The 12411-nt window shown below is 36.0% G+C and overlaps 1 protein-coding gene across 1 annotated transcript; it reads right to left on the minus strand.

Annotated features, from left to right (window-relative positions):
• Positions 1 to 6601: 6601 nt before the first annotated feature.
• On the minus strand, positions 6602 to 7219 carry LOC104100834 (uncharacterized). Its single transcript, XM_009608180.4, has one exon. It carries the CDS (start codon positions 7217 to 7219, stop codon positions 6602 to 6604), a length of 618 nt encoding a protein of 205 aa, XP_009606475.1.
• Positions 7220 to 12411: the final 5192 nt, after the last annotated feature.

The following is a 12411-nucleotide window of genomic DNA, read 5'->3' on the forward strand; positions in this document are numbered from 1 at the left end:
GACTTGCCGGGAGGTTTCGTTTTGGTTTTTGGAGTGTTTTGGGATACTTAGTCCCTAAATGGAGGTTTAAGTCTTAGGATTTTGACCGTAGTCAGAGTGTGTGAAGATGACTCCGGAATAGAGTTATGTCGGTTCCGTTAGATCCGTTGGGTGATTTTGGACTTAGGAGCGTGTCCGGACTGTGAATTTGAGGTCTGTAGCTAATTTAGACTTGAAATGGCGAAAGTCAAATTTTTGGGAAGTTTGACCGGGGGTTGACTTTTTGATATCGGGGTCGGATTCCGATTCCGGAAGTTGGAGTAGGTCCGTAATGTGGAATATGACTTGTGTGCAAAATTTGAGGTCAATCGGACGTGGTTTGGTATGTTTCAGCATCGTTTGTGGAATTTGAAAGTTTAGAAGTTCTTTAGGCTTGAATCCGGGCGTAATTGGTGTTTTGATGTTGTTTTGAGTGATTCTAAGGCTCGACTAAGTTCGTATAATATTTTGTGATGTGTTAATATGTTTGGTTGAGGTCCCGGGGGCCTCGGGTGAGTTTCAGGGGGGGTTAATGGATCATTTTTGGACTTGGCTTGATAGCTGAAGTCTGGATGCTGCAGGTTCTGGTTTCCTGGTACGCGATGGCAGGTATTCATTCACGATCGCATAAGCTTATTTGGTGCAGAGGTGAGTTTGTTCTACGCGATCGCAGAGTTAGGAACGCAATCGCGTATGGGTGCGAAGTTGTGCTTCGCGAACGCGTGGCTAAGGTCGCGTTCACATAGAAGGATTTGAACAGGAGGGGAGGCGTGGCCTATGCTCTACGCGATCGCGTAGGGTAAAAATATGGGGCAGAATAGTTGTGCTTCGCGATCGCGAGGAATGTTCCACGATCGCGATGAAGGATATCTGGGTAGGCAGTATTAATTTCAAAAACGAGGGTTTGAACCCATTTTACATATTTTGAGCTAGAGAACACGGAATTGGGCGATTCTTGAAGGGATTTTCATGGAGTTTATTGGGGTAAGTGATTCTTAATTGGTTTTGGTTAAATCCTATGATTTCATCTTTAATTTTATCATCTAATTTGTGATTTGGGGTGAGAAATTGGGGAAAAAGAGGAAGAACTCTCGAGTTGGAATTTTGAGGTTTTGAAGGGGATTTTGTTATCGGATATGAGTAAATTTGGTATGGTTAGACTCGTGAGTGAATGGGCTTTCAGGTTTTGTGACTTTTGTCGGATTTTGAGACGTGGGCCCGGGAGCCGGATTCGGGCCAATTTTGGATTTTTTTAACTATAATTTAGTATTTTTCTTGTGGAATTGATCCCTTTAGCCTATATTGATTGTATTGTTCTACTTGTGGCTAGATTCGGGACGTTTGGAGACCAATTTGAGAGGCAAATGCATTTCAGAGTAGAGATTAGTTCGGTTTGAGGTAAGTAACAGTCTTAGATCTGGTTTTGAGGGTATGAAACCCCGAGAATTATATAATGTGAATATTTGGGGGTGACGCACATGCTAGGTGACGGGTGTGCGAGCGTGCACGGTGAGGGATCGTGACTTGGTACGTCCCGTGAGACTGTAAAGTCGAATAGCCATTATTATTCGTTATTTTCCTTGTCTTTGAGCAATTGACTGCCTTTTATGTTCGAAACCATGCTTAGGTAATATGATATCACTGTTGGGACCCACTGTGGTCGTATACTTGTTGAATTACTTGCTAATTGCTGTCTTGTACTCAATCATATTTTCACTTGCGTATCATATCTCAGCCTCTTCTTGATTTTGTTGATATACTATGCTATCTTTATTTGGGCTGATCGTTGTGATTACCGAGAGCCCGAGAGACTAGAGAGGTTGATGACTGAGTGAGGCCGAGGGCCTGTCTATGAGGCACTGATACTATGGCACATGAGTTGTCCGTGCAACACGTGAGTTATCCGTACGGTTCCATATATTGTTACAATAGCACGTGAGTTGTCCGTGCAGCACGTGAGTTGTCCGTGCGGATTTTAGTGCTTGGGCTGAATGGAGCCCCTCCAGAGTCTGCACACCCCTAGTGAGCGCAAGTACCTATTGAGTGTGAGTACTTAGGGCTGAGAGCCGAGTGATTGAGCTGTTGTGACGAGTTGAGTGCCTGTTTCCCTAAGAGGCTGTACATGTTTTTTCATTTATTGATGCACTTAGTTGCTATCTGTCATTGTTGTGAAATTTCTGAAAGATTCTATATTCGGATTACTTGCACTGTAACTGTATAAACTGATTTGACTTGAACTACCGAATTTGAAAGCATATCTATTCTTTGCTGGAATTATTGAAAATGAACTGTATTTGTATAGCTCGTCACTACCTTCTCAGTTCTTTATTTATTTCTGTGACTTGCTGAGTTGGTTGTACTCATACTACACCCTGCACTTTATGTGCAGATCCATGTGTGTTTGATCACGGAGGTCGTTGAGTTCGTGCGCGATCGAGTACCGGAGACTACGAGGTAGTTGTCGGCGTCCGCAGACCTTGTCTCTCCTTCTATGTTTTCTTTCTTTTCAGTATTGACATTCAGACACTGTTTGTATTAGACTGGATATTTAGATGCTCATGATTCAGTGACACCCCGATGTCGGGCTATTTTTTCTGCACTTATGTTTTAATTGGGTTTTACCCCCGTTTTATGAAAAATTTCGGTTATTTTAAATGTCTTAGTTCATTTCTGTTAAATTTTGAAAGTGTTTTTTTTTTGGAAAGGTCGGCTTGCCTAGTACCACGATAGGCGCCATCATGACGGGTTAGATTTTTGGTCGTGACAATGAACTTCTATGGTCCCGAGGAAAAAGCTAAATTTGTTGCCTACAAAGGGGAGTCGATTGCCTATGGACGCACTATAAGTTTGAAATATATAAAAAAACTCTCACTGTGATGTTATCTCTGTGTTTGAAACTCAAAAACTTCTCTCGCTAATTGAGATTGTTGGTGACACTGTCTATGAAGAGACAGTGCGTATGTTTTATGCTAATCTTTTCGTGAATGATAAAGATGACTTGGAATCCATGGTCTTAGGAACTCGCATTATTCTTAACTCTTATTAGTTTGAAAAGATCTTTGCAACTAAGTTTGTTGGGTATAGATTTTTTGTGCAACATTCTTGGCCTGATAATTTTGAAGTGTCTTTTGAAGAAGCAAAAAGTATTTTGTCTGAAAACCCCCCTGATATTGGTCCTAAAAACTTGAAATTTGAGCACCGTATTCTAGCCCACATTATTGCTACCACCCTGGTACCCCGCACTGGTTCTCTTAGCACTTGTCTATCAGAGATGTGTTAAGATCTAGGATGTTAAAAATACGACGACTCTTATCTTCACAAGTAGGATTGGCGCAACGCTCAGTCGATTTTCAAAGCTGGAAAAGATGCAAGAAAGAAAGCGGTTTTTCGGCACTCGCTTCCTTCGTCTTAAGTCAAGTTCAGTTTACTTTTTCGATTCGGAACTCTTAGTTGAGCTGATGTCGAGATCAATTTTTTATTCGAGGTTTAAGAGGTTAGAACCCTACTGCGAGAGGGGCCCTGCCCTGATTGGTCACTTTTTGGGTCGGGATCGACTTTTCATTTCCTGTTCGATCTTTCAATAAGTAGTCAACTACGGGTGTAGTCAGACTTTACATTGATTGAAGCAGCTGTTGGAGAGAAGGCACTTGTATTGTCTTGTGAATGGCAAAGCTATTAACTGGCTTGCTTGGGTACATTAGTATATGCTTGAAAGCATTAGGGATGTCTCCTCTTCAGCTAATAGCTTGCCTTATGGTTTACTAATATCTCATATTTTGCAAGTTATGAAAGTGGATTTGTCTCCCTATGCCCCTAAGATTAGTTTCAGCACCTATGACAAGACTGCCTTTACTATGACGGGGTACACTCTAGTTTAGGGAACTTGGTTCAAGAAAGACAAAACACTATAATCCACTCCTCAATAGGGCATTGGAGGATTAAGTTTGAAGCAGACAAATCCTCTCCCTTAGAACAACTGCTACTGATGCAGCAAAACATTGTAGGTATCAAGGAATTTCTAACTTTTATGCAGGAATAGGTGAACAAGATCAGGAAAGTGACAAAGGAAACTGGAGCAGATGTGGCGAGATTAAGGATCAATCTTCAAGCCACAAAAAAGCAAGGGATCAGGGTTATGCAGGATGTCACTAAGAAGTTGACCAAAGTTACCAAGGAGATTGATGCCTCTTATGATAGCTTCTGCACCAAAGTGATCAACATTTTGAAGTATTTTCTTGGAAGGAACAAATTGTCTGAGCTATTTAAACAATCTTTTCTTTTTGTTTGTTTGATACAACTTTACATTTGGTTGCGTTTGGTTAGGCATACAGTCGACTATACCCACTTTTGCTTGCTATAACTGTTTGGATATATATAATTATGCATGCTTTATTATTATTAGCTGTTATTATTAGTTGTTATTCTCTGTATATCTTCTTGCTCTTTTTGATTAATATCAAAGGAGGAGAAGAAAAAGAGTACAAAGACAGGGGGGCGAAGGCGCGAAGACAGGTGGAGCAGAAGTATACCTTGAAAGGGCAGTGTCCCCCAAATTAGTCAAACTCCTTTTGGTTTATTGTCATCGTCAAAAGGGGGAGATTGTTAGATTTAAAATTTTAATAATGATTAATAACAAAAATCCTTGACTAATGTAATTCTACTATGTGTGCAGATTCACAAGGAAGCAACGGCTCGGAAGAATACAAGGAAGGAAAGAAAATCAATCTAAGCATTTTAAAGAGCCAACTGCTATGATATTCGAATTGTCCATCAAAGGAATACCAAGAAGGAAAAGGAATCAATCAAACAAAAAAGAGATTCTCAAACATACAATGAAGGAAAGGGAATTAATCAAGCAAGCAAGAGATTCTCAAGCATACAAGGAAGAAAAGGGAATCAATCAAACAAGAAAGAGATTCTCGAGCATACAAGAAAGGAAAGAAATTAGTCAAGAGAAATCAACGGAAGTTTTAAGAGTAATTGATTGAAAAGATGAAGGAGTCAAACTACATATTGAGAATGAATCTAGTTGTACTTCACACGCTGGATTCATGAGGCTGCCCTTGGGTCCTACTCTGAGAAAATTCTGCCTCAAAAGGAAAAGTCGCACTATCAATGATCTTCCACAATCTCATAAAAGAGGAATCAGAAACTCCATCAAGTACTATTAAAGAAGAGGAGGAAGGACGAGGAAGTTTACGTAACTTAATACATGTTTCTATATCTTTCTAGTTCTTAGTACAAACAATGTATTCTTGAGTTTACAAGTGTCACAACAGATAGGAAGAGTTAGAAAACAAAATAAGTGTTGTGTCAAGTTTAAACAAACACTGTTGTTGAATATCGTTAGTGGTGAACGAACTAACCACAATTGTTGTAACGACTCAATATTGAAGATCTAAGAGAACCCTTGTGACCAAAGGGAACTAGATGTAGGTATCACATCGGTACTGAACCAGTACAAAACTTTTATTTCTTTACTGTTTTTACTTCTGCATAATTTATTTCTGTTGCGATCGAACCTGCTGGAAAAGTTTAGTCGACTAATTCCCTCTGTAGTCAGCTAAGTTTTTAAATTGGTTACAACTGACTCCCTCTTGTACTTTCATAAGTATCATTCGCTTGGTCACTCTTTTGATTTCGGAACCAACTAAATAAATTTTTTGAGAAAGATATATCGAGATGACTCTGTTTCCCTACAAACATATATCATCTTCAAGTGACGAACAAAGGACACCAGTGTCTTCTTCATTGTGTTATCAAGAAAGTGCTTAGAATTCTCTGTACTGCAACAGCACATTAACAGGGGCACTCATCACTAAGGAAACTTTGAAAAGGATGCATTGAGTTAGTGACTTTATTTCCCTGCAAACCATACGTGCAGGACCATTTTAGCTACATCAACTTCTAAACGGCGACATAAATGAATGTGGATCTATATATTTATGATCTTTCAATAATTCAAGTAGGCCCTAAATTGAATGTGGTTCGATTTTTATTAGATCTACAGAGTATACTTCGTGCATATTTCCTCTTCTAACTTCAACAAAAAAAAAAAAAAAAAAAAGCACATAAGAATTGGCAACAATATCTTAGTGATATAAATTTTGACGATTTTCATCCAAAAATATGGCTAAAACCTCCTGCGAGAAAATCCTGAAAAAATAGAATGTGGTATTTACTCATCCATAAGAAAGCGATAAATGTTGAGTTTACTCATTTTTGTGATTGAGTTTCAGTTTCACCCATTTGCACAATGTTAAAATGAAAACAGATATTATTATTGCAAACTCTATGCTGTACATCCTAAGTAGAACATAATAAATGTAAAAAGTAAGGTAAGACAATTCACACTTTAACTAAATGGATTAATACCAGTTCCAAAGACAAAATAGCATCAAACTTTAATCTTGACACCAAACCAAAAGGAAAACAAAAACATGTCGACATAGCTTCGGTTCCACGATTATTAGCAAATAATTTAAAACAGGGAATTCGCAGCACACTTCACAATTTAAAATAAACTAAGTATCTAAAACTGATGTACAAGATGAACACCATGTTTCAAATAGATATATCATCTTCAAGAAGCTGCACCATTGCCAACAAAGGACGAAAACGCCTTCTTCACATTCTTCTTTACCGGGTAATTGACTCGAAAACGCTTCGAATTTCCCATTCCACAGCCAAAACAGAGCGTTGAAGTTGGTGAAGTAGGGATCTGCAGCTTTTCATGATCATACTCCTCAATTTCTGATCTCGAACGGTAGTTCCTTGTGTTGGAATTATAAGCAGTGATTGGAATGGAAGACATCGAAAACGACGATGAACAAGATGATGAAACAGAAGGGGAAGTAAGTGAAGGTGAAAAAGTGATTCTTTTAGAGGAAATCTTAGGGAAAATGGAGAGGAAAAAATTGGGTTTTGATTGTTTTTGCAACGATTTCAAGTGGGCATTGGTTTGATAAGAAGGTGGAGGAGTAAGTGGAGGAAGAGAAGTATCTGAAAATTTATGTTTAGGAGTACCAGGTTGAGATTCCCAAACAAATGGAATTGAACCAGAAGATCCACCACAGTAATAATACCTAAAAGAAGACTCACCTCTTGCTGTATTTTCCTTAGACAAAAGTCTAGAGAAGAATTTGTCATCTTGTTTGATTAGAAGAAAATCTGCTGGATGATGGCTACCACCATTCACCATTTTCTTTTCTGTTCTTTAATTTACTTTTACCTCACTCTCTTGGCACTTCGCTTCAAGATCTGGAGATCTATAGAGGATGAAGTAGAAGAGAAGGAAAAAAAGGATTTGAAGCTAAGATCTCAGTATTGGATTTTGGATATATTCAAATCTAGTGTATATATTTAATTGGTTGCTGAATTAAATGCGTAAATTAATTAAAGGAAACCATGCAGGAAAGGGGTGGTGTTTTGATTTCTAGGAATTTGGCTGCAGAAGATGATTATTGACTTGGGCGGGGACACTTTTATATTACAAGAAAATAAGATTTTTGAACTCCAACCAATGTGAGGGTCAGTTTATTTAATGTTTTGAGGTCATTCAAGAATGGCATTTTGTGTGTTAGTTAGTGTGTTAGTGTACTTAGAGTAAAATGAGATTTAATGCAGTTGGCCGGTAGCTATAACTATAAGGGGTCGTTTGGTAGGGTGTATAAGAATAGTGCGAAATAAGGTGTATTAGTAATGCATGAGTTAGTAATGTAAGCAATAGTTATGCAGATATTATTTTTTATCTACTGTTTGGTGTGATGTATTAAAATTATAATGCATTGCATAATTTTTAAGAAAAATAGTTGTTTACAAAAATGCCCTCCATATTCTCAAGTTTTAAGGGACTTTAAGGATAATTTTATCTTTAACCAACCTAATGCATGCATTAGTAGCCTTGGTATTACTAATGTCATGATTTTCTATGCATTACTTATACATAGGATAATGCCAAATATGATGTATAACTAATACAAGTATTAATTATACACGGGTTGAAAAAATATACCAAACAAGGTATTAGTAATGCATAGAGCTAATGCTTGCATTATTTTTTCTAATACCTCATACCAAACCACCCCTAAGTAGTAAACCATTTTATTGCATTTATTTTTTTTTTAAATCTAGTATTTTTTTATACTGCTGAACATTTCTAGGCCATTGATTGAAGGGATGATATTGAGCGTCCGATTTTAAGGGAGCCTAGGAGCAACGATAAAGTTGTCTTCATGTGACTTATAGGTCACGCGTTCGAGCTGTGGAATTAGCTATTAATACTTGTATCAAGGTAGACTGCCTATTTCACACCCCCTTGGGATGCGATCCTTCCCCGAATCCTACGTGAACACAACACACTTTATACACCGAGCTGCCTTTTTCATATGATTTTGATAAAAATTGAATTAAGAAAATAAATTAGGTACAGTTGAGGAGGAAGATGGAACTAATAAATGAGAAATGGATGTGGTCCATGACTATTGAAGAGAAGTTGTTTCCATGGTTGATGAGAAGACAAAAGTTTACGTCGTCTGAATTATGAGACTTTCATCCCATTACTCTCCAATCATAAACTCCGAAATGCAACTAATTGGAGGCAAACCTTTCATTTCGTTACAACGCAACAAACCTTAAATTATAGTAGGATTTAACTCATATACACTTCTATACGGTCAAAATCGAGTTTTGCCCTTCGTATGATTAATCGAGATTGGAACATGATGGTCCAAGATTCATCATTATAATATCGAGCCATGGTGCGAAGTATATGTTGTCGAGTTCGAGACCCAGAGACCGATCAAGATCGAGGTCGGTCAAGATCGAGCTCGAAGACCCAGAGACCGATCAAGATCGAGATCGGTCAGGATCAAGATCGAGCCAAGAAACAAAAAAGCCGTTATAGCCGCAATTAGGGGGAGAATCTCGGCGGAAATCACGGCACATATCAAGAAGAGGCCGATTAATTAGCCTATCATGAGAGTCCTTACTGTATTTAGAACTGTATCAAGAGTAGCACTCTCCTACTATATAAAGGGGGTCTAATCATTTGTAAAGAGAGACAGTAAAAAAGTAATATACTATTCTTTTCTTTAAGTTCTCAATACTCTGTTACTCTACTCATATTTCATTTGGTTCGAGGGCCAAAGATGCACATCTCATTTGGTTTGCTTTTATTTTTCTTAACAGTCAATTTCAATATCAATTTGCATATTTTCTCAATTTGTGCCAAGTAAAATCGCGTGTCCTTTAAACCACATATAAATTCAATAGTTATCCGTTTTTACGGTAAACAACACCAATAAATAATTTATACCTAAATGATAACAAATTCCTTGATTAATACAGAATTTTACACTTTAATGCTACTGTAAATTCAGATGCACCGATCAAAAGGAGTAATTTATACTTATAACTTGTAGTATTTGTTGAAGACTTTTGTTAGAGAGAGGCATATAATGAGCAATAACTGTCTAGCTTTCAACCACCACCTTTAGTTACTCGTCCTCGACTTTCTTGTTGAGGAAGCTCAAGCCTTAATTTGGCCTGCTCTCCATATTCAGTTTACACGTACTATCTCAAAAGTAACACGTGCTATATAAGCAAATACAGTGGTTGCTTTCCTGTTTAATAACTTTTATTGAAGGGAACCCCACAAAAAATCTTTTAAACGAAAAAAAATCTTTAAAACGAAAAAAAATCTCATGAATAATTTTTGATTCTTTTTCTTATATGTTTTAGAGCACTTTGATGGGTAAAATTGTCCACTTACATGATTACATCTATGCAAGGGCGAAGCTAGAAGTTCGTTCGACTGAACTTAGTAACTTTTGCTCAAATAATATATTAGCATTAAAAAGTTCATTAAATATAAATAAATATTACATTTATAACTCAATTATTAGCACTTAAAGTCATCGTTTTAAAATTTAGAATTCATAAATTTGAAATTCCCACTCACATGGCATCTATGGATGAGTTGGTATGTTCTATTCTAAACCGTATCAATCCATAAGTTTGCCGTGTATGCGCAAATTAGTTTTAGCAATATAACCTGATATATCCACTAAAACAAGGTAAGCTATACACTTTAACATTCTCTATTTATTTATTGAATAAAAGAAAAAGGAAAAAGATGGGAAAAGAAAACTAAATGAACAAGAGAACAAAAAGATCAACATCGTTTAACCGGGGAATGGCCACGCAATATTCCGTCAAAATGGCCCATGACTATGTAACATGATCTATACCAATCACAAGCCTTTGTGTTTTCATTAAATAACAACACCAACCACAAGTAAAACTTTGGTTACGACATTTAACCTACATCTAACCATATACCTCCTTCTTCTTCTTCTTCTTCTTCTTCTTCTTCTTCTTCTTCTTCTTCTTCTTCTTCTTCTTCTTCTTCTTCTTCTTTCTTTACTTTTCAAGAAATAATATACAGACAAACATGAGCAGAAACAGAAACTAGTCAAATATCGAACATAGAGTAAGAAAGTATGTACGCAAGACAGCTAACATGTCTTGCTGCGGTTTTAAGGGGTTGAAAAAACACATGCAATAACCCTAAAATCACATGACTTTCTTCACTTCACACATGCTCTTTTTTCATCTCTATGCAACATTGGCCGTCAATTTAACGTGTTGTTGCTCCTTTAAATTAGGCATTGACTCCTATAAGATTTAATTACTCACGACCCCAAAACCGAAAAAGAAATTACTAACTTCATATTATCTGTTTTTTTTTTTTTTTTTTGTGTACATCCAGCCTTAATCATAAGAATATTTACTCTTTCATCTCTCCATAAATATCTCATTTAATTAACACTCCACTAACTTGAACAGCACAATGGGTAGATTCAAAAAACAAGTGATAAATGGCTTCTTATTTTTCTAAATCGTTAATATTTTTAAGCAAATTCATATTATTACTCCTTCTGTCTCAAATTTTGCCCGTCCCTTTAGAAAGAATAATTAAAAGAGGTTTGACTATTTTACTTTTATTTATGTAATAAATATAATTTTTTTTCGTTGAACATTTACTCTATTTATGTGTCATCTCCATCTTTAAGAATAATTATTACTAAAGGTAAAATAGAGAAAATAATTAATTTTATCCTTAACTTCTAAAATGACAAATAATTTGAAATAACTATTTATAGAAATCACTACAAAATACTACTTATATTTGAGATCCGGAGGTATTACTTATATTAAGCTATAAGGAGTGATTAAGAGAACGAAGTAAGAAAAAGGAAGGAAGGTGTCGAATTTGACTATTTGACTTAGTCACTGGGAAGTTAATACGTCTGAAATTGAAAGAGATGTGTTGGTATTTAAAAAGGTATAAACCAAGTTCTGCACTTAATTAATTTTTCTACCGTACTTATAATATTAATCGCTGGATTAATGTGGTCACTGCCGATTGTCTAAGTTAAATGAGTCTGATTTTTTGTTCTTCCAACTGATGCTGATTTCTAACTAATTGATTTTACTCCTGCATAAAATAATGACTCTTCAGCCACACAAAAATGCGTTGTCGTACAATACTACATGTGATAGTAGATACATTTTTGGCAATCGTTTTCATTTAATGGAAAGTTTTGGTGCTTTAAAATTTTAATATCATTATATCATTTATAAATTTCTGGGTAGTTGTTGAGGCTATTTTTCTAATATTTCAAATAAAAATGCGTTACCACAAAAGTAAAGCATCGCCTTAAGAGAAGAATTTTTTTTCTTGCCTTCTGGTGTTTTGCTATATTTTCTGACTTGACTATAATATTTTTTTTCTTTTCTTTTCTTTCTCGTGCCCAAATAAAGGGGATAAAAGGACAAATAGAAACATAGTATAATATATAAATGAACTACCTGATTAGACCAACAATCAAATTCCATTTAGTTAAGGAAATTATTGCATGCAGTAGACCTAAAATTGTTATATGGATTTTGGAAGCAGAAGGTAGACTATTGCTACTTTATTACTAGGTTGGGCTATATGTTAAGTCATAAATGACTGGCTTTAACTGTTGGTGCATTGAAGATTATATTCTAAAATAATACTGTACAACTACTACTACTTGTTTTCTATTATTGGAGTCTTAAAAGGTAGTCCATAAATATTTAAAATTTCGCTCCCAGTAAAAAACTCGAGAAAAGGATCGGGCTTGAAACTTTCATAGTCTAGTAAACGGTTGGTTGGAGATTTGGAATTTATCACTCTTCTGGAAAGACGTTTATTAAGAAATTACTAGTATTAGAAATCGCATTCCACGAATAATTTGACAGAATACTAATCTTATAAAATTATGATGTAATATATCATATTATTTTGATAAATATTAATTATATTTTATTATTTAATATAGTGTGCGGAAATATGTCAAAATC

Source organism: Nicotiana tomentosiformis, chromosome 3 (genome assembly GCF_000390325.3).
Source record: "Nicotiana tomentosiformis chromosome 3, ASM39032v3, whole genome shotgun sequence".
In the NCBI taxonomy this organism is placed as follows: domain Eukaryota; kingdom Viridiplantae; phylum Streptophyta; class Magnoliopsida; order Solanales; family Solanaceae; genus Nicotiana; species Nicotiana tomentosiformis.